The sequence below is a fragment of the Desmodus rotundus genome, chromosome 2, assembly GCF_022682495.2.
Source record: "Desmodus rotundus isolate HL8 chromosome 2, HLdesRot8A.1, whole genome shotgun sequence".
Lineage (NCBI taxonomy): Eukaryota > Metazoa > Chordata > Mammalia > Chiroptera > Phyllostomidae > Desmodus > Desmodus rotundus.
Genome location: NC_071388.1, coordinates 155985272 through 156007906, shown reverse-complemented (window position 1 = coordinate 156007906; position 22635 = coordinate 155985272). Strand labels below are relative to the sequence as shown.

Sequence of the window (22635 nt, the reverse complement as noted above, 5' to 3'; positions counted from 1 at the left end):
GGATCACACAGGGCAAGGTGATGGTAATAGGATAAGAAAAAGAATATTCTAGAGAGGAGTCACAGTTAATACAGTGGCTGGAAGCTGAGAACCCTTTTTCTATCCAAGAATTGGTTTGGGGAAGATGAACTAACGTCTTTTGCTACTCTTTCTTTCTGCACCTGATAAATGGGAATAATAATAGGAAAATACGAGTCAATTATAGTTTAAAATTTTAATCCTGCCACATCACCTGTGACCATTTATTTTACAGATTTATATATCTCATTTATTCAAATGCTGGACAACTCACTGCCCTGGGTTACTTAGCACGTAGGAATGCACGTAGCACTTAGCACGTAGGTGAACCTGGGCTTGCAGCCTGAGAAGGTCTCTATACTCCAAATGTCTGACTTCGAGGCTGGAAGCCACCATGCTTCAAGGCAAAGCCTGACTCACAGAGGTGGAAACGCTACCAGACCAGGGGCAAGAGCCAGGAATCTTGAGAAGTGTTTACCTCCAATGAATGAGTTGAACAACTTGACTTAGAAGCCAATGTGCTTAAGATTGATTTTCTAAAGTCAAAAACTATTATTAACAACTATTTAGCTACTTCTTGTAGATTACGGTTTCCCAGCTGAAACCCTTAGACGTAACTTCCATAAAATACCAAGCAAAAGAGTGCATATAATTGTCCACATGTTTTTTATTAAAGTATCATTTCTAGCCATATATAATATACGTATTAAATTTAGTCATTAAATGTAAGTTTATGGTCTTCTCTTACCTTACAATTTTACCAAATCCATAAACAGTAAGTTTTCTACAGCTTTGAGGCTACACATTTCAAAAAGTTAAACAAACAAAAAAGCAACCCATAAATTCCAATGTAAAATTCATTTTCAAAGAGTTACTTTTAAAAGGTCTCCCTATAATGTCTTAATTCTTAGACCACAGATGTATGTTCAAGTAAAGAGTGATGCATCATAATATCTGCGATTCACTTTGCATGGTACAGAAGAAAAAAAGAAAAATATGATAAAATGTTAACAATCATTGAATTTCAGGTGGTAGGAATGAGAATTTTACGGCATCATTTTTAAGCTTTTCTGTATACTTAAACATTTTCATAAAAGTAAAAAAATTAATAGCGACCATTATACAGATACAAGATCACAACCTTTTCCTAGTGAGAAGATATCACAGCTGGGAGGCAGGATGGAGTGGGCAGTCAGTGGCGCTGAGTGCAGCCAAATTCTGATTTCAAACCTCTGCTGTTCCAGGTCTTAGTTACTTGCTGAATCTTGGTTACTTATCACTTGGTGACTTGTTGATTACTGGAAATCTTTCTACTGTTAGAATAACTGGATCACAAGGTAACACTCAGGTAATAAATTATTAGGAGACCTTAAGACAAGGAGAGGTTTCCCTCCTTCTTGCACAAGGAAATGACATTTAATATACCTGCAGCTGGCCTTTATTTGTTCTAAGAGAATATAACAAAACACTCACCATTCCTGTTAGCTAAGAAAACCTAAGGCAATGAGTTGGAAAGGGGGCAAATAAATGAGCTCCATGGTTGTTAAATAAATGGTTACAGTAGTTGTTACAAAGTCTAAAATTATAAACTTAAATGAATTTCTCATTGTATTTTATAATTATTATTCCCATTTCTCAGGTTTAAAAAAAAGAGTGGCAAAATGTCTTTTCATGGCAGATATTATGAAATTTTCTTTCTAGCCAGAGCTTCAACCTGCTGTCCTTCAGATAGCCTGTCAGTTAAAAATGCTATTTTTTTTTGTAGACCGGGACAGTTTGTCAAAATTACATCAAATTTGCAGCAGGTTAAGTCAGGGTAAGCAAGTTTTTTCATAGTGCTTTTTCATTTGGGGGCAGGGGAAGAAGGGCAACTAGTATAATTTTTCATAAGAGGCTTTGGCAGCACTTACTAAAATTTTAACTTTGACCCTGGCCATTGTGGCTCAGTTGGTAAGAGCATCATCCTATAACCAAAAGGTCACAGGTTCAATTCCTGGTCAGACACACACGGGAGACAACCAATCAATGTTTCTCTCTCTGCCTTCCTCTCTCTCTAAAAGCAATCTTAAAATGTCCTGGGGGGGGGGGGGTGATTAAAAAATTTTTAACTTTGTACATCCCCTGACTGAGCAACTCTGTTTCTATAGATTAGTTTAGAGAAATATACCCTGGTACAAAGAAGTCTGTGCAAGAACAATGCTATGTCACTGTTTCTAAGGCATTCACAGTGAAACAGCTGAATGAACTCTGAGATGTCCAAACAATGGGATACTGTGCATCATATTGAAAAGAATAGAGTGACTCTACATCCACTGACATTGTAAAATCTTCAAGACATAATGTTAAGTGAAAAAAAGTTTCAGAACAGGATTTACGGTACATCATTCATGTGTTACTTTCTGTTTCCATGGGGGAAGGATGGTTGGTAAATTCATTGAAAAAGTTCAGGAACAATTTACATATCGACTGCTAATACTGGTCACACCTAGGGAAGAAAGTGGAATAGAGGAAACTGAAAATGAAAAATTGTTGCTTTTTTTCTGCAATGGGATTATATGCCTGTAAGATTAAAGACATACAACACTAAGTATTTTTTTAATGATTTTTAAAATGGAAGATGTAGTTGCATAATTTTAAATGTTCAAACTGTATTTTTTCAAAGATTTTATTTATTTTTAGAGAGAGGGGAAGGGAGGGAGAAAGAGAGGGAGAGAAACACCAATCTGTGGTTGCCTCTCACACGCCCCCAACCGGGGACCTGGCGGCAACCCAGGCATGTGCCCTGACTGGGAAACAAACCGGCAATCCTTTGGTTCACAGGCCGGCACTCAATCCACTGAGCCACACCAGCCAGGGCCTCAAATTATTTTCAACACCAGTTATTTTGTAGTGTTACTAATCATGTAGACACCAAAACATTTAAGAATATACAAGTTAAAATTAATAATTAGACATTAACAAATGGTTAGTGCTGAGATAATACTACACCAAGAGATTCACTGTATGTTGTGTTATTACTTTTCAAAAAAAAAAAAAAACTGGGGTAAGAAAGTCAGAGGTTTCACTGAAAATTAGTGTGAAAACACCATTATCCCTAGCACGCATAGTATGGAAGAACACTGTTACACCACATCCCCCACAGCTATCATAAGAGCTCTGAACAATCCGCACCTCAACTGTAGTGCCATGGCCATTTGAACATCTAAGCCTCATATGGAATTGTAGCCATAGAACACTGAAGGTTTTATTAATGAAACATGTTATCTTTAGAGAAAACCATTCGATTATACTACGAGTCCAAAAGTAATATTTTAACAAGCTTATTTTAAGGTACCCTCTTTACAGAAATAAGCAGAAAGTAATCCAATATTTCCTGTGTTTGGGGCCTAAAAGGCATGGGTAGTAACTTGAAAAACCTATGCCAAAAAAAAAATTGCTAAATAAGAAGGAAAAAACTAATGAAAAAGAATCACCCGCAGGAACACAGGAAGGCTTCAAACAAAATTTTGAAAGAAATTGCATTCCACATGATCACTTTTCAGAAAAAGGTTAAAGACCCGCAAGAGAAGAGATAGTAAAATTCAGAAAAGTGATTAGAAAACTGAAAAAAAAAATGTAAGCAGAGATGGCAGTAGGGTGGAAAGGAAAGATGAAAAAAAAAGACTAAAGCAACATGAAGAGCAACTACACATGAGTGATTGGACACCTGGTAGGTAAGCTTGAGAAAAATTAATAAAACCACTTAGAAAAAATATATCAAAATGACTATAAAGAAGATTACGGATATGAAAGGGAAGCTGAAGAAATCTAACACATGTATAACTGGTATTCCTGAAGAAGAGAACAAATGAAGTGAAAGATGTATCTAAAGATGAAATAGGACAAAACTCTTATTATATAAGAATTAAAAGATTAGATTAAACATGTTTTTAAGGTATCATTTTAAAAATACAAAGTACCACCAGTCTTAAAGACATTGTTTTCAAAACAAATACAGTACTTGTACATCACAAACAAATACTTAGTGTTCAAAATACTTGGCTTTTTCAAACCCCGGGTATACGAAAGCTCTGACTCCCTTGTCTCAAACTACAAATCTTCTCCGACATTCTCTCAAGGAACAGGATGCGGAAGCATTTCAACAAACTTACAAAGTTAATCCCCTGCTTAACATCCTTAATTTGTTTTTTTATAAAAAAGACATGAAGACACTATTTTAGACCCTTCATTAATGCCTATCTTTATAAAAAATATTCTCACTAATTAAAGTTGGAAAGAAGGTAGGTGTTTTGACTACGGTTCCTTCTCTCACTCATTTTCTCACACCCTCTTCCCATCCCTATCTAAATAATTTCTTTAATTGATTAAACTTTATAGCCAAATACCAGCCAGATTTCGTACACACACATTTACCCAAGCATGTGCAGAAGGCAGTTCCTCTATGATGGTAAGTACCAAAGCTTGTGTTTTTCTCCAAAAGAAACTAATATCTTTAAGTAGAATAATCAGTTTTGCTGCATAGATTAGGAGTTAAAGTTGCCTTTCATCTTCACATTTCAATTTTTTTTTTCATTAACTTATAAAAATGGGTAAAAACTGATAAGGAGGAAGCTTCTGGGCTGCCGGTAATGCCTCTTGAGTTGGGTTCTGACTGGTGACTTCATAGGTATACACGTAGTCACTTTGTGGTAATTCAATGAGCTGTGCACTTAAGTGTTCTTTTGTGGGGGGCGGTTATGCGTGTTATACATACAGAATAAAAGTTTGTGTTAGAAGAAAAAGCACTTTTCTAACAACTCCATAAGAATGCTTTTAGGCATGTCATGTCTGCACATTTGAGTGCTGGAGTTACAGCAAATACTCATTAGGGTGTTAGCTGAACGAGGGCTCCACAAAGATGCAATTTTAAGCCAAAGTCAGGGTTCCCTGCTCCCTTTTGTTGTACGCACAAGGCCGAGTCGCTCGCTGTCCCACTCTCTTACCCTGGCTCTTATTCTCTACAAATTCAAACACTGATTGTGTTCACTCTCTGCTGTAAAGATAAGTGTAATCTGTGTCAACTTCCAAACTGTATCATCATATACACCATTTACCTTAGCAGTTCTCACTCAGAGCAGCTTCCTGACACCTTTGGGTGGGCTTTGAAAATAGGGCAGTAAGAAGTTTCTCCCAGCCAAGTGCATCAAATTCAGAAAAGCTTCGGACAATTTGAGAGGACTGAAACTCCTTAGATCCGACCCCTGACGAGAGACTCAGACATTGGCTGGGAAAATGGAATCAGGATCGATGGAGAGGAAGACTAACCGGGTTTGGTTCTGCTTTGAGTGCAACGTTTTTCTGGACAAGGGGGAAACCACGTGCCAAACAGTGAACCACTGCCGTACATGTGTGGGACTTGGAAACCAATTCTAATGTTTTTTCTAATCAGAAAGGAAAAGTCATCGAAAGCCATAAAGTTATTTTTGACAACAGAAAGTACCTTTATTCCATATTATTTACTACATATTTTTTAAACACTAAAAAATTAAAGTTAGCAGTGTGAGATGATAGCTCTTATTAACTACCCTTCTAAGTGGATTTGGCCCAAACTCACTATTGCTCTGGGAACTGGGGGGAATGACAGAACAGCTGCTCACCAGGGCTCAGGACCAAAAGATCCATTTCACCCAGGTCACCTTAGACTTGCAGACAGAACGGGGTCTGAGCAAGAGGGAGAGGAAAACGGAAGATGTGGGAGCACGAAGCAAAAAAGGAGGCAACAGCTAACAGGAGTGATAAGCCATAGTCTTATCTACTTGCCCTCTACCTGATCTTATATGTCTTGACCTTGTGCCAAGGTGTGGACCCATGGAGGACAGAGGGCAAGGCACAGGTAACGACACAGGCAAGCCCGTCTGCCTGCTTAGAGACACAGAGCTGAAGAGCTCACCTCAGAGAGGTGATGCCAGAGAACTGGCATTTCCTAACATTTCCCTCGGAGAGACAGCTCACTGCGGTGACTGCTTCAGGTGCCTAACACTAGCAACGTAAGTTTTACACATTGTGGAACTCAGCACAACCATGAGCAAAAAAGAACAGGACAGAAAAACCACTTGGCTGCCTGAACACCCTGCAGAAATAACTGCTGGTTAACAACCAGCACCTGCACCACAGCTATTTTTGTTTCTTCCCCTCTCCCTTCACAATTCTGCAAGCAGCCATTTAAAGTGTGCGTGCTTACAGTACATTTTCCCTTATTCTTTTGTTTTAATGTGTTCTTTAGAATGTTTATGAATATAACTTTTATCCTTCGGATCTTCAGCCTTCTTTTTTGCTGTCTTTGACAATCTCAGAGACTAAAGGGCCATCATCTTCCTAAAAGCAAAATATTTTGGTATTCGCTCTTTTTTAAAAAGTTCTCTGACTGGGTTTTTAATGCTTCCAGTAACTTTAATGAGTTCTGCCACTCTTCCTCCAAAACTTTTAAATAAAGTGTAATGATTATTTAAATATAAAAATAAAGTGTGGGTGCTTAACACACAGTGGGATGAAAGTGGGAGGAAAGCCAAGCCACCGCATGGCCTCAGTGCAGCCGGACCAGCACGCTCGGCACGGGGAGCCCTTCATTCACCTGTCGTTAAAGCCGTGCGATGTGGTACAGTGACAGTGAGGCAGGCAACGCATCTCAGTCACCAGGGAAGCCGCTCTCCACAGCCCCTCGCATTCACCTTAGGGAGAGGCAGGGTAGCCGCTTTTATTGTGGAAACGGCCCTGGCTGGGGACAGGACCAACATGGATTTGATAGGGCAAACACTCAGGTGAGGTGACCAACCAGTTTGGGTTTTCCTGGACTGAAGTGTTTCTGGGACAGGCCCAGATAAGCCAGGAGCAGCTGGTCACCCTGCAACAGCACCGCGGGGTTCCCACAGCAGCCAGGCTCTGCCAGGACCTGGGTGGGTGGCACAGGGCAAGTCATTTCACCTCTATAGGAGTCTGTGACCTGGTATATAAAAGGGGAGGTGGAGTTTTTAGCTCTGTGTGTATTCCTCAAAGCGCCAGTATTTCAGAACATCTGTGCCCTAAAAGACCATGTAGCAGCCGTGGCTCAAGAGGTGGGAGTAGGGAGGAGAAATACTGTGCGCTGGTGAGGAGGGATAGTTTTTCACTCTATCAATTCTATGTTAGAATTGGCTTCATGTGGTGCTGATAAAAAGCAGGTCAACTTTTAGTCAGTTTTACTGTTGTCGTTGTTGTTAACCTGCAGATAACACACCCCCTTGTTGCAGGCACCTGGGGCAGACCTTTCCCACCCCCACTGCCCACTCTGGTACGCCACTGGAACCCAACCCACAACAGACTCGTGTTTTTGAATGAATGAGTTTTCAACTTTCTTTCTAAGTAGAAAGTCTGTAATTCTGTTAAACTATTACTGAATTAAGGAGAGGCAGTTTTTGGTAATTTGTCATTCAACAGCATGTGGTTTCATCTTTGCCTTACTTCCTCGTTTAACAGACAACCCACCACAAATGTCACACTTGATCATCTCAAGATACCTCTACCAATGACTAAAAAAATTAACAAGCTCGTTAAATATTTACACAGCAAACTACTTACAAATTATACTGAAGCTGGACAGAACTAGAAAAGTGCCCTTCATGGAAAGCAGGTTCAAATCCCTTCTAAACTCATTTGGTTAGGTGAGCCATATTCATGTCAATGGAAGCTCAGATAGGGGTTATGGACTGGTTTCTCTTAAGGAAAAGTGTACCTGTATTTATTATTTTCAGCTGATTTTGAATGTTTGCATCTTCATAAATAGGATCCCATGCTAGGATGAATTTCTTTTTTCTTATGGATCAAATTAAGACAATACACTAGGCCTAAAAATTCTGAAAGAAATCAATAGTGTCAGTCTCGAGGCTTTTCTCTTTCTGGGAGGCTTTTATTAGAGAAAAATATTTCCGAGCTGTCTAAATATTAACACACAATCTCTGCAAAGTGCATTACATGAGTATGAGGTGGATAAGATCCAGTTCTCCACTCAGCTAGGGTTATTTTGTGCTGACTACAATGAGAAAAATCAGAATTTTCCTTGGGAAAGAGGAGAGAGAGAGAAGGAGGGAAGGGGAGGGAGAGGGAGAAAGATAACAGGGAAAGTAAAACTCAGATGATTCCACTGGCAACCCCAAGCAGTGAAAAGCAGAAATGGGGTCCATCAGTCACAGCATAAAGGGAAAGCCAGTAAAAGGTTCCAGAAATCCAATGGTAAAGTCTCATTTCGGGAAATCAGGGTTCCAACAAATACTCAGAAAGCATTTGTGTATATGCCTTTAATAAACCCAAAGAGCAAGCAATGGCTACTTGCACGACCTAAGCAGCGCCCTAAACTCAATGCAAGGAGTATTTCATTTAATCCTCACGACAACTCTGTCGGGTGGAAACTGAGCACGGAGAGATTAAGTGATTTGCTCCTAGATAGTTGAGTAGCTTGGCCAAATTCAGTCCGGGCATTAAATCAATATAAATGGCAAATCTGATGTTTGCCATTACCAGTGGTTGAAAACATGATCAGTTTTCCCTTGAGACTACATGAAATAGAAAAGGACCATCAGGGCCAGATGGGGCAGTGGGGGGCAGACTGGGATATCTCCACCGAAAAGGCGTTTCCCGAGAAAGCGCACCCAGTAGAAAGCCACCTTCCTGGGATCCCTCCAAACACACAGTCCTTGAGAAAGTGTCAGGCTCTAAGTGACACACAGCTGCCCACCACTTGTCTAATATCCCACCTTTAGAAATAGTTTTCGGCCACGAAATACTGTACAAGCAAGTCTCTGGCCTACAACCCACATCACTATTAACATTAAGAAGAAAAGGCTAAGAAGCCTTTCCTCCCTAAATAGACATAGTGCTGAAGAGGTTGGAGCTTTGATGCCTGTCTAACACTCTAAATATCTACTCCTCAACGGAACAAGTAAATTCTCCAGTTCCAGATCAAATATATAAACAGGTTCTACTGCCTCCACAAGCGGCACCCTCTCCCCACCTCCCTCCCCCCACACACCCAACACATTAAATCACCTCACGGAATATTACTTCTCAGGTAGGTAGTAAATCATGTACTATCGTACCAATTATTTTTTATTCGATGTGTATTTTTAATAATCAGTTTTTCTGAGTCCCTTTTAAATATATGTATTTTTTGCAGACAGTCCTCCAATATCATAGAGTAGGTATAGTCCCCATTTTACAAGCAAGGAGACCAAATTTCAGAGAGCATGCTGTCCACTATTGCATTGCTGATAAAGGACAGTGTTTGGATTTAAACCCAAGTTCCATAGTCTTTCTGATATTCCATCCACTTTCCTTTAAACTCTAGTTAGGAATATACATTTCTAATTAATTGCAATAAATGTAGAAAACAGTGAGATCATTTAAATGCAGTCGCCCACACACTCACCCGCTGGCACACAAAGCCCTTATATTCTCTTAATCTCCATAATGCCTAAGTGACTGATTGCTTGGCTCTCAATTTTCCTTCACTCAAGCTATTGTGTCCAAAACTGCCACTCGGCTTAAACCACCAAGTCACTTTACTCTGCTTTGAAATGGTGATCTACCAGACAAGATCTACAGAGCCACTTAGACGAGCTGGCAGCCTTGACTCTGATAGTTGCCCAACTGTGTCCCTGGACAAAATTTTAGATGGTTTTCTCTGTCCCCTCCCCAACTCTGTGCTGCTCCTCTGCTCCCCAAACATCCCTGTATTTTAAAGGATCACTAATGATTATAGGAAGGAAGAAGAAGGGAGGGACAGAGAAAGAGAAGGAAAGTGGGAAAGAGAGAAGGGGGCACAGAGAGAAAGAGAGAGGAAAAGAAAGGCAAGAAACAAACAAACAAACACAGTCACAGCTTCAGGACAGCAACAACAGCCTTGTAACCTGAAAACCTCAAAGATAAGATGTGACATTTATGTGGACACTGGCAGGTCGTAGATTCCTAGGTCGCTGTGTGAAAAGGGCTACCGAGTAAAAGAACACAGCCTTCCTGGGATGAAAAACTATTTGTGTATCTCCACCCCCATTCCTGCCAAACAACTCCCACAAAGCCCTTCTGAGGTAAGAGAAACAAAGTAGGAATAGGAAGCAGGAGTGCTACACAGAGAAGTCCATTTTGAAGACCAGTAGTGAGGAAAAGAAAGTTCTCCTTAAAAAGAAAAAGAAAGAAAGAAAGAAAAGAAAAACCTGCCTGAAATAATCTCACAAATGAATTATGCAAAGTTTTGTACCATGAGCAGACGTTAGTATAACATTTGAAAACTACTTTTCAATAATATGTATCTGACAATGCTTCAATCAATTGCCTTATGTTAAGTAGCATTTAAGTGAAATCATGTTCAAATTTTCAAGTGTTTAAATCACTTGCATATAAAATGGGTATAAAATTAAACTGAAAGATAGGGAGGATGGTCAGATCTGATCTTCCACAGCAAAAGCTTCCACAGGATGTATCTGTGGCCTCGGCCATCTGCCTTACTAAACCTTTATCCCATCATCCTGGTTTGCTTTAAATGGATTGGGAACTCACCTTTTCCTTGTTAATCCTGAGGAGTCTCTGAAACTGTACAGTGTATTTCCAGAGCCACTTTGCTCTCCTTTTCTGTGCATGCTAATTTCTATTGTGAAATTTCCACATTAACAAATGGACTGAAGGACAGCGTTTAGTCGAAGTGCCTCCCAAAGAGGCCCAAAGACTTAAGTGCTCTCTGGACTTCAACCTTCCTTCCATCATCCCTCACCCCCCACCCACCTGTGCCAGGTGATTCTGGAAGAAAGCAGGGCTCTCCTAGATCCCAAGGGGACTGTGCATTTTAAAACATAAAAACAGTGCTTGATGGAACTTAAGTCAAGAGGCTGGGGTGTGTGTTACTAATGAGAAAACCGTCAAGCCTAGAAAATGAAACCAGTTATTTCTAGTAACATTTTTTAGTTGGTGAATCTTCTTTGTTTCTTTATTATTATTATTAGCTGTGATAAAAATATAACATAAAATTGACCATGTTAAACAGTTTTCATTTTTAAGTACAGTTCCGTGGCCTTGAGCACATTCACGTCATGCAACCACCACCATCTTGTCTTGCAAAACTGAAACTCGGTCCCCACGAAACCATCACCCCCCCCCCCCCCCCCCGCGTCTCTCTCTCCAGTCCCTGGCCACTGCCGTTCTACTTTCTGTCTCTATAAACGTGACTACTCAAGGTTCCTCGGATAAGTGCAATTACACAGTGTTTGTCATTTTGTCACTGGCTTATTTCACTTAGCATAATGACCTCAAGGTTCATCCATGTTGTAATATGTCAGAGACTTTTTTTCCTTTTTAAGACTGAATAATACTCTATTGCATGCATATACCCCACTCTGTTTACCCACTCATCTGTAGGACACTTGGGGAGCTTCCACCTTTGGCTACTGTGAAAATCCTGCTATGAACCTAAGTGTACAAATGCAGTTGACATTGAATAAAGGGGTGTTAGGGGAACTGACCCCCATCCGATACAGCCAAAAATCTGCAGATAACGTTTAACTCTCCAAAAATTTAACTGCAATGCAGTTGTCTCTAGGATTGGTTTCAGGACCCACCGTGGATTCCCAAATCCACAGATGCTCAAGTCCTGCATATAAATGGCGGAGATCCACGCACAACAGCGGCCCTCTGCATCCTCGAATTGCAAGTCTGCGTGTGGGGGTTGGCAAAAGTAGGTTTACAGTTGTGAGGACCCGAAACAGAGCTTATTCTTATATTATTATTTATTAATTATTGTGTATTTATTGGTGTTACAACTGTAAACCTCCTTTTGCCCACCCCTGTATAACTGGATCTACGTGGTCCAAACCTACGCTGTTCAAAGCTCAACTGTATCTATTTGAGAACATGTTGTAAATTCTTTGGGGCGTACACCAGAAGTGGAATTGTTAAATCATGGTGATTCTATTCACGATTTTTTGAGGAAACTTCATACTCTTCTCCACGGTGGCCGCAACAACGTGCAGTCCCATCAGCAGTGCACAGGGTCCCCTTTTCTCCACATCCTCACCAGCGCTCGTTGTTTGTGGTGACAGGCATTTTGGCAGGTGTGAGGTAATATCTCATTGTGGCTTTAATTTGCATTTCTGTGACACTGAGCATTTTTTCATATGTCTGTTGGCCATCTGTATGTCCTCTTTGGAGAAGTGTCTATTCAGATCCTCTGCCCATTTTTTAATAGGATTTTTTTTTTGGTGTTGAGTTTAATAAGCTCCCTATAAATTTTGGATATTAACCTCTTATCAACTGTATCATTAATGAATATGTTCTCCCACCTAGTAGCTTGCCTTTTTTATTATTGTTGATGGTTTCCTTTGCTATGCAAAGACTTTTTAGATTACATAGTTTCATTTTTTTTCTTTTGTCTCCCTTGCCTGAGGAGACATATCCAAAAAAAATTACTAAGAGCAATGTCAAAGAGTTTACTGCCTATGTTTTCTTCTAGCTTTTTTTATGGTTTCAAGTCTTACATTTAAGTCTTTAATCTATTTGAGTTTATTCTTGCCTGTGCTGTAAGAAAGTGGTATAGTTTCATTTTTTGGCATGTACGTGTCCAGTTTTCGCAAAACCATTTATTGAAGAGACCATCTTATCCCATTGTATAATCTCGCCTCCTTTGTCGGAGATCAACTGATCATCTAGGCATGGGTTTATTTATGGACTCTACTCTGTTGTATTGATCTGTGTGTGTGTGTGTGTGTGTGTGTGTGTGTTTAATGCCAGTATCATGCTGTTTTAATTACAATGGCCTTGTATTATAGTTTGATACCAGGTAGTATGATATCTCCAACTTTGCTCTGGTTTCTCAAGATTGCTTTAGCTATTGAGATCTTTTGTGGTTTTACATACAAGTCACTTTTACCCAAATATTCAGAGAGAAAATATAAAGGATTTTAGGCTCTATCACTCCAACTTCCTCTTTGCCCTTTCTCTTTGTCTCATTCTCTATAATAAAGTCAGGATATTATCTACTTCCTCCTCTTGAATGCATCCCTTCCACTATGTAGGATCTGAGAAGCTTTCTCCCTAAAGATGATAATGACTTAGATTGTGGGGCAGATGTAGGATGCAGAAGGAAATAAAAGAGTATAAGCATGTGACCAGAGAGCTTATACCAACACAAGACCATTCTGCATTAAAAAAAAAAATCCAAAAGCCACCACTTTCCAATCCAAAAAGTTGGAAAGCTCATCCCAGTAAGAAAAATACACACAAATTCACAGAAAGTGAAATTAAAATGATTAATATTGGAAATAAGTTCATCAGGAATAATATAAAAACACATTATAACAATAACATTTTTTTCAGCTTTCAGAGCAAAAATGTCCTCAGATGGTAATAGTCTGCATGTTGATAAGAAAGTGCAGATGGACATAATCTTTCTGGACACCAATTTGGAAATTTATGTCTATCAGGAACACTAAAATATTATCCTTTTGGGCTTACAAATGCTATTTCTAGAAAACATTCCTTAGGAAGTCAAAGACTTAAACACAAACTGGAAACAATGTAAATGTCCAACAATACGGGGACCAGTTCAATGACTTACGGACTATCTACAGAGCAGAATAAGGTGCAGTCGTGGAAAATATTTGTTAATTAATTAGTACATGGAAAATGTTCGTGTCATACCATTAAATAGCAGAAGGCAGCATATAAAACCATAAATATACAGTATAAAGATGATATTTGCTTTAAAATAGGAGATCACCAACATTATTAGGAGATCAAGAAACCCAGTTCCAGATGCCTACCTAGCAATTTTAAGCTATATAATGTTACGTCCACTTCCTAAATTCTCAATTCTTCGTGTCATCTGTGAAACACAGGACTTGGTAAATAAAGTAAACCAGATAAAGTAATAAATTCATACTAGGAAATAAATATTCATTGTCACCATTACTTTCAAAATTAAAATGAAAAGGTGTTCATTAAAGACTGCAGTCATTAGCAAGAGCCAAACATAAAAGAAAGCAAAGGGCGAACTCCAAGTTGCAGCCTCAGCCCATGTGCCCTGGGCACCCCGTCAGCCACAGTAGCCCTGGACATTGATGAGCCACCCCTAAAAGATGTGAGAGCCACCGTTTCGTGTTCGATCCTGCTGTAGCATAGGTTTTGGGCAAACTCACAAAGACTTTGGTGGCAGAAGAGTGACAATAAAAGAGCTCATGCCATAATTTTGAGGGGGAGTGGAAGAGACCAAAGAATAAAATCTCAGGAGTCAAGATTCTCAGGGCATCGCTAACATAGAAGGACCCTTGTGCTACAGGGGTACTTTTGTTCACCTCTATTTTTGCAAATAAAAAGGAAGAAAAAATAGCTCCCTAAAACATTAAGTGATACAATTAGTTACTAGCAAACAAAATCTGGAACCTCAGTATCCTTACTCAAAGTGTTTAAGAAATAAACTCATCAAATGGAAGGGGAGGGGAAAAAAATAAAGTTTTGAGAGCTGTGGCTTTTTTTTCTTCTCCCCTTTATCCCCCCTCTGCCCTGCACCTCCCAACCCTCCAGCATTCCCCCCGCCCTTAGTCCATGTCCATGGGTTGTATATATAAGTTCTTTGGCTCCTCTGTTTCTTATACCATTCTTAACCTCTCCCCATCTATTTTATACCTACCAATTATGCTTCTTATTCCCTGTACCTTTCCTCCCCCATTCTTCCCCTCCCCTTCCACACTGATAACCCATCATGTGATCTCCATTTCTCTGTTCTATTCCTGTTCTAGTTGTTTGCTTAGCTTTTGTTTTTGTTTTTTACATTCAGCTGTTGATAGTTGTGAGTTTGTTGTCATTTTACTCTTCATAGGTTTTGATCTTCTATTTCTTACATAAGTCCCTTTGAAAGCTATGGCTTTTTAAGAAATAGATGACCAATGGCTTTAGACAATGTGGTTTTGCTTGGTAATGGAAGGGGAAATGTAAGTGCTTGTAATAAACATTTAAAATCTTCTGTGTGCATCATAGACCTAGATTGTAGTGCTCACCAACAAAGTGTTATCAGGCAGTAAAATAGGTGAGGAAAGCCTGGGGCAGATGCAGTGATCTCTTCCAAAGCCGCGGGACTGGCTTGATGATGGAAATTCACCTGAAACTCCAGTTTTCCTTCCACTGCCACCTGCTATTCCCCATCACAGAAGAGAAACCACTTCTGAAATATCTCATATACTGGAGCCCATATGGAAAGAAATCTAACCCTGTCCATAGAGAATTCAGATACTTTGAACAGAAAAGTAACAAGTGAACTCAAGAGTGTTCATTTCTTCACTCCTTGATGACATTACATCATTTGTGATAATTTAATGTTATCTCACCTGCTTTCTCCAACATTCTAAGGCACTGTCCATGTTATGCCTTTTATCCATAAATCAACCTATTAAAAATAGCTCAACTATTGCACCCTGTAAAGTCAAACCCTTTATTTTGCAAGATGAGAAAGCTGTACTAAAGTTCTACAAAAAAAAAAATCCCTTCGATTTTAGGTTGTTTTCCAATAAAACATCCACTCTAATCCAATTTTCCTCTCCAAGCCAGAAATTGTAGGAGGTAACCTCTGTGTCTGACCCAACTCTTTCCCTTACACCAGCCTGGCAAAGCAGGTATCCATGTCTTAATCTGAATCACAGCATCATTTAACAAGTCAGAAGGTACATTCATAGGATTAACTACCCAGGACTGACTGCATGAGAGGAACCAAATTTGTATGCAAGCTATCCTCAAATACCGCGTTGGTCTATTCAAACTGCCATAACAAAATACCATAGGCTGGTGGCTTAGAAATAACAGAAACTTATTTCTCACAGTTCTGGAGACTTTGAAGTCCAAGATCAAAGCACCAGCAGATTTGGTATCTGATTCACAAATGGGTATCTTTTTACTGTGTTCTTACATGGTGAAAGGGGCGAGGGTGTTTTTTTTTATAAGGGCACCAATCCAATTCTCACAGTTTCTACCCTCATTACATACTCATCCCAAAGTTCCCACCTCCTAATACCCTCCCCTTGGCAGTTAGGATGGTAACTTATGGATTTTGAGGGAACATAAACATTTAATCCATTGCATATTCTTTTAAAACATATCTGATAATAATCAGTCTCTTTGTTACAAGGAACGTCATTCAGTAATGAAATTCACCTGACACTCCACTTTTTCAGGGCAGTCATTCATTCCCACCTGTGCTCTCCCTTCTAACCATCAGGAATGCATTCTCATGCATTCCCATTCATTCTCTCTCTTTGTCCTCCTCTCCTCTCCTCCCCCCTCCTCCCCCTTCCTCTCCTCTCCTCCCCCCTCCTCCCCCTCCTCCCCCCTCCTCCCCCTTCCTCTCCTCTCCTCCCCCCTCCTCCCCCTTCCTCTCCTCTCCTCCCCCTTCCTCTCCTCTCCTCTCCTCTTTTCTCCTCCCCTCCGCTCCCCTCCCCCTCTCCTCTCCTCCCCCCTCCTCTCCTCTCCTCCCCACTCCTCTCCTCTCCTCCCCCCTCCTCTCCTCCCCCCTCCTCTCCTCCCCCTCCTCTCTCCCCCCCCTCCTCTCCTCCCCCCTCCCCCTCCTCCCTCCTCCTCTCCTCTCCTCCTCTCCTCTCCTCCCCCCTGCAACCCCCTCCTACCCCCTCCCCTCCTCCTCTCCTCTCCTCCCCTCCCCTCCCCTCTCCTCTCCTCTCCTCTCCTCTCCTCCCCCCTCCTCTCCTCCTCTCCTCTCCTCTCCTACCCCCTCCCCCTCCTCCCTCCTCCTCTCCTCTCCTCCTCTCTCCTCTCCTCTCCTCCTCTCCTCTCCTCCCACCCCCTCCTACCCCCTCCCCTCCCCTCCTCCTCTCCTCTCCTCCCCTCTCCTCTCCTCCCCCCCTCCCCCCTCCCCTCCCCTCCTCTCCTCCCACCCCCTCCTACCTCCTCCCCTCCCCTCCCCTCCTCCTCTCCTCTCCTCTCCTCCCCCCCTCCCACCCCCTCCTACCCCCCTCCCCTCCTCCTCTCCTCTCCTCCAAGACCTCAGCAAAGACTGCTGGCAAGATGAAGATATTAAGTATACCCATAAGAAGAGTCCACTGAGCAGACATTTTCTCTGACATAACTGTTGTTCCTTGAAGGCCTGGGGGCAGCAGGTCATTATTTGACTGAATGGGCCAAAGCAAGACTGGAGTAAGCCCCTTTAAGAATGACAGTTCTCACACGGCTGGCCACTCTGAGTCAGACCGACAGGGATGAGCTTCTCATTTCTGGTCCAGCCATCACAAGAAGTTCCAGGCCTATGCTGGGTCCCATCTACACTTGCTTTGTCTGTAGAATCTTCCTTGTTAGTTATTCTGAATACTATAGCTTTCTGGAGCACAAGTGATAATAGCCCAAATGATTCTTTTAACTCAAATCATAACTGAAAAATACAAGAAACAAAACCATTAGCAAGACTGTTTGAAAAAAAAAAATCTCTTTATTCTTAGATGACTTATTTCTACCTGCCAAAAAAAAAAAAGACGTTCAGCCTGCTTTAAAGTTTGATGAGATAATAATTAGTAGCTACAGGAATCAGATAACTGGGAGGCTGAAAGCAACCTGAAATTACAAAGGCCAGCTGTTTCACCGCACAGGTGAGAAAATAAGGCAGAGAAAAATTAGGTACCTGCACCAGTTTGAGGTAAGTTTGACTAGAACTTGAATGTTCTGACTCTCAATCTATACTTTCTACATCTTTCTCCTAAACCCACAAGGAAAAAATGCATTAATGTTATCCTTCATAACAATAGTTGAAAGAATTTTTTATTCCCAAACAGAAATTCAGCAGCCTGATCCCACATTTATAAATACCATAGCAACACACATTTTTTAAATTAAATTTGGAAGAAGTATGTATTACAATACCAGATAATGTATTACTGAGCCCAAACAAGCATTACACCAAGAAAATTCATCAAACAGGTGATAATGCCACATCATTAAATAACATTTTCTTCCTTGTAATCAAGCTAATGACATAATGTACCAGTGTACACTACAGTTTCCATTCTGGGAGAAACCAGCCAGCTTTCATGTTTCACAACAGATATTTTCGTATCGATCAAGACATATCTGCAGTGGCCCTTCCTGTCCCTAGCCAGAGCTAAGCGTAGTAAAAAGGCTATGCTCAAGCCCACCACGCTTTGGGCTACTCACAGACTCAGTCGAGTCACTGAATGGAGGCTGCTCCATTTTTAAGCAGCCAAGCTGGGCATCCATATCGTTATTCACATGGTACTATTACATGGCATTGTTCCGGCCACCAGGGCCTCCACTGCCAACACCCTCCCCCCGCCCCATAGTGAGGTGAATGCAAAACGCTAGGGCTGTTGAACTGGGCAAAAGTCCAATTCAGTCAATTCTTTATAAAAAGAAATTATATAAAACTAAGGATAAGTATTTAAATTTACTATTTTAGCCTCAACAAAGGCATTGCAGACCCCATGTAATAGAAATAAAGATCTTGGACAATCTATTTCATAGATATGTTCTTAGCTTTGAAATAAATGACAATAGAGGAAGAAAAACAAATAGGATCCTGAGGGAATTATTCCTATTATAAAAGCATTTCATTTCACAAAGGGATACACAACAGGCTCCTTTAAAACATGTTAGACAGTATAGAATAGCGCAAATGAAAAAAATGCATGCACAACATATTAGAAGGGTACTGAAAGGGAGTTGTACCTCACTGGTTCAGTTATGTGGATTCAGGCCCTTCATGGATGCTAAGATGAAGGCCACAGGCTGGATGCCAGAATGTGTCATGTAGGTTTGAGAAGAGGAGACACACGCCCGACTCGTAATTTGGGATACAACTATACACTTGGCCTTTCGGAGAACTGAGAGAGTCTGGATGGTAAAGACAGAGTTGTCACTGCTACAGCAAGAAACAAAATAGACACCCATCCTAAAGTCAGTAGCATCCTGTGGTATAAAGACCATACCGAATTATTACTCTGAACATTAATCATAAACTTTCACTTTCCATACAGGCCATTAAACCACCTGCACTTGAATCAATGGCCTGAAAGAAACTGACCAACTCTACATACCAATCTGAGGACATTTGCCGTGACTGACAGTTGAAAGCAGCTGACCCCTTTGTGTAAACTCTAAGTCACCGGATTGTGCAAAGGAAGAAAATACCGTTCAGGAAGAGGAAAAATGAACTTCCAGTTTTCGATGGAATTTTTTTTAAGGCAGAGAAAGTCTAAGTATAAAGCTATCCCCATTCTCTAATTTTATTTTTCTCTAACCTAATGAACAGCCTGGAATCAGCTTTCTGCATACAGGTCATTAGCTGACATGCTTCTGTTTTCCCAAACATAAGACTGTACATCTCTTTCAAATGCATACGCTAGCTAAAGGTGATCCCAACCAGAATTTATCAGTCAGAACTGATTAGGTATCATTCAACAACTGTGTGGAGCCCCTACTATGTGTCAACACAGAGCAACCTGCTGTTTCCTGGGAGGCTTTTTTTTTTTTTTGAGAGAGAGATTGCAAGGTTAGATATGAATTCCTATTTTCTGTAAGTAAACATTTGCTCTAGAAGCAACTCAAAACCTGCCAACACACCCACTTTTTCACAGTAAGTCTTAGTGCTAGACAGGATCAATGAGATATCTGTGCTGGATTCCAATCATTTAAAAACTGGTTTTTTAGCCCTTGGCATATCAGGTTGTCCAGAAACGCCAAGGTTGTGGGTTTGATCCCTGGTCAGGGCACATAACAAAAATCAAACACTGATGCATAAATAAGTGGAACAACAAATCTCTCTCTCCCCTCTCCCTCCCCCCTTGTTCTCTCTCTAAAATAAATTTAAAAAAACAGGTCTTTAAATCTGTTCCATTGTGCACCCTGAATCTCTGCATGTAGATAGCTCCCTTGGTTCTTAAGCAACCATGTTGCCCTTTGAAAAATGCACCTTTCTTAAACAAAAGATACTTTTTGTTCCCACAAAGCTTTGTCTGTTGCCATTTACAGCAACAAATGACACAAAAGACAAATTCTGCCATCCTCAACAGCAGGTTTTAGACAAACAGAAACAGCAAACAAAATAACAGAGCAAAAGCTTAAGAAACAAAACCAAGGTATGTTGAGGGCGGGGGAAGAGAGATGGAGTGGAGGTGAAAATGGAAAGTATCCTCTGTGCTCTAAGAAATTCAGCCTTTCCTGATGAAGGGGGCGAGGGGAGATGAGAAGGAAGGGGCGATGCGGTTTTCAGTTAAGAAAAAGAACGTGGGCTGCGAACCCGGTTTTGTTTAACTAAGACCAGGAGAGCCACGGCAGGGCAAAATCTATCTTAGCGACTCATACTGAATCAATGAAAGTGGCACAAGTTTTCTCATGACAGAGTGGCTATCCAACCAAATCTGAGATTTAGACAAGCAATAGTACGTGAACTCTTTAAAATTTTTAAGGGCATTGTGACACTGAAATGAAAGTACGGTGATTCATAGGAAATATCTATCAATTTTAATATCACCTCTTTGCAGGCTGTGCACCCTGTCCTGCCATATCCTCTTTTAAAGAAACAGCGAACTGCCTGGAGCGCTGGAAACCTACAAACTAGTGTCCCCCATTTCCCAGGACTGTGGGCCCGATATCAGTGTCACTGATGGACACCAAATAGCGGCCAGAAGCCGCGTCCCTGACTAATTCGTGAAGCACAGTCCGGGCAATCCCTGCGCGCGTGAAAGCATTGAAAGTGTGCGCGGTTGCTCAGCCCGCCCTGCCGCGCGTCCCTAAGGTTCCTGGCTGTCAGGTGGGTGGCTGCGAGCCTCGCGGGCAAGCCCTGCCTGGCAGCGCGGCGTGTTCGCAGGGTGGAGAGGGACACGTCCCACGGAGATCGGCGTGTCCCGCGGCCGACCACCGCTCACCTTTGTTCGCCTGCTCTCGCTGCGAGGAGAGAGCCGGCCAAGGAGGAGTGCCGGGCGACCCCGGCACAGGCGGCAGCTCCCCCGCGCCCGCCCGGGGGAGTCTGTAGGTAAGCCAGATGCCCTGCATATCCCTGAACTGCAGCCGGACTGAAAGAAAGGTCAGCAACCCCTTCCCGAACACAAAGGTTGGGAGGCGTGAGCACAAGCGCTGGGGGCGCGGATGCGTGAACCACAGAGCACACGAGTGTGCGTGTGCACGCGTGTGTGGTAGGGGGAAGGGAGGGGCGCTCCAAACCTTCTTACCTCTCAAAGAGCAGCCGCACCATGAAGATGCAAAAGGCCAGGGGGAAGGCGAGATAGAGGTCCTCAGCCTGCGGGAAGGTGGCTTCCTCCGTGTTTTTCAAGTCCGCCCAGGTGACATTGTGCGGCAGCCAAAACCTCTCGTTCCAGAACCAGGCTAAGATCCCTGCCATCTTGCTTTGTCCACTCCTGTCCCGGCTCCCGCAGCCCGCACAGCTCTTCCCTGTGCAGGTCGCCCAGGGATGTGCGCGAGGCTGGCCCAAGCCTGTGCCGCCGCAGCTGCCTCTTTCTCCGCGACCGCAGCTCTCGAAGGCTCGCGGCGAGCCCCAGTTCTCTCTTCCCTCTGGCCGAGCTGTGCAAAGGAGCCGCCTCGCCCGTCACATGGCAGCCCCGGCGGCTCTCCCTGATTGGTTCGCCCTCGCGTCAAGCAGCAAAGCACACGCGGCCAGCTCGCCCACGCCCGGAGGGAAGGGCGCAGCCGCTGCACCCCGGCGCGGGGCACTGTCCGGGGAGAGCTGCCCGGCCCTGTGCTTACGGTATCTCACTGTGCTTTGGGCAGCGACTTGGAGCCACCCCCGCCCCCCATCCACGCCATCGCACATGCTCAGAATGCCGGCCCCTGCCCCGCTGGAGTTTCAGGGGTTTCAGTCCACTTCCCGTGCGCCTGCAGGCAGTGAAGAGGCAAGTAGGGGCCGGGGCGATCTTCAGAACCACCCCCAGCACTTTAGAGAAAATGGCAAAAAGGAGAAGTGGGGGGCGCAAAGAGCAAGGGAGAAGTAACAGCGAAGGAGAGTCTTCCACTCCGGCTCTTGGAGAGGCAGGGTGAAAATCAGGAACTGGAGGCTTGAATGGTTTGACAAGAGCCATCTGCCTCTACCCCACATCTTCCCCCACCTAAGACCTTCCGGCCTCCTTACACTATTGCTGGCCACCACGGTCAGTCCCCCCAGGGAACAAAAAGCCCTCTTAATGTACTAGGTGGTAGGAGAATTTAGGCACTTAATTGCTATTTGATAATGATGATAACAGCAACTGCAGCATTGTGTAAAACAGCCCCCTCTAAAGGAACATCTCAGAAAATGCCAACAGACCACATTTTGGCTTCACAGGTCAGTAGAAAGCTTTGCTATTTGAGAGGCTCATTATTAATGCCTTTCCAATGTGAAACCTTTAAGGCATTAGCCCATAAGGTCTAACCCAGGCACTTTCTGTCCCACGATACATTTCCTCACTGATTCGGGAGTTATGTGTGGATCATTTCAGTGACCCATGCAGATAGTTTGCTCCTTTTTCTCACAATCATTCATTTTCCACCCAGTTCTGCCAGTCAAACTTGACTGGACCTTCCCAAGAGCTTATAAACAGGCCTTACCACACACTTCTTTATTATCCC

General features: G+C 42.3%; 1 protein-coding gene across 3 annotated transcripts in view; it reads right to left on the bottom strand.

Moving 5' to 3' along the window:
* The window catches only part of CERS6 (ceramide synthase 6), a 296190-nt gene extending 274387 nt beyond the window's left edge, over nucleotides 1-21803 (bottom strand). Inside the window, exon 1 of one of the 3 annotated variants that reach the window (XM_024579813.3) lies at nucleotides 21246-21803. In XM_024579813.3, coding sequence (XP_024435581.1) covers nucleotides 21246-21415 — 170 coding nt within the window. In that variant the 5' untranslated portion in view covers nucleotides 21416-21803. The remainder of the gene's footprint in view (nucleotides 1-21245) is intronic. The other 2 variants (XM_045187450.3, XM_024579814.4) reach the window with 2 other exon arrangements.
* Between the last annotated feature and the right edge of the window lie 832 nt (nucleotides 21804-22635).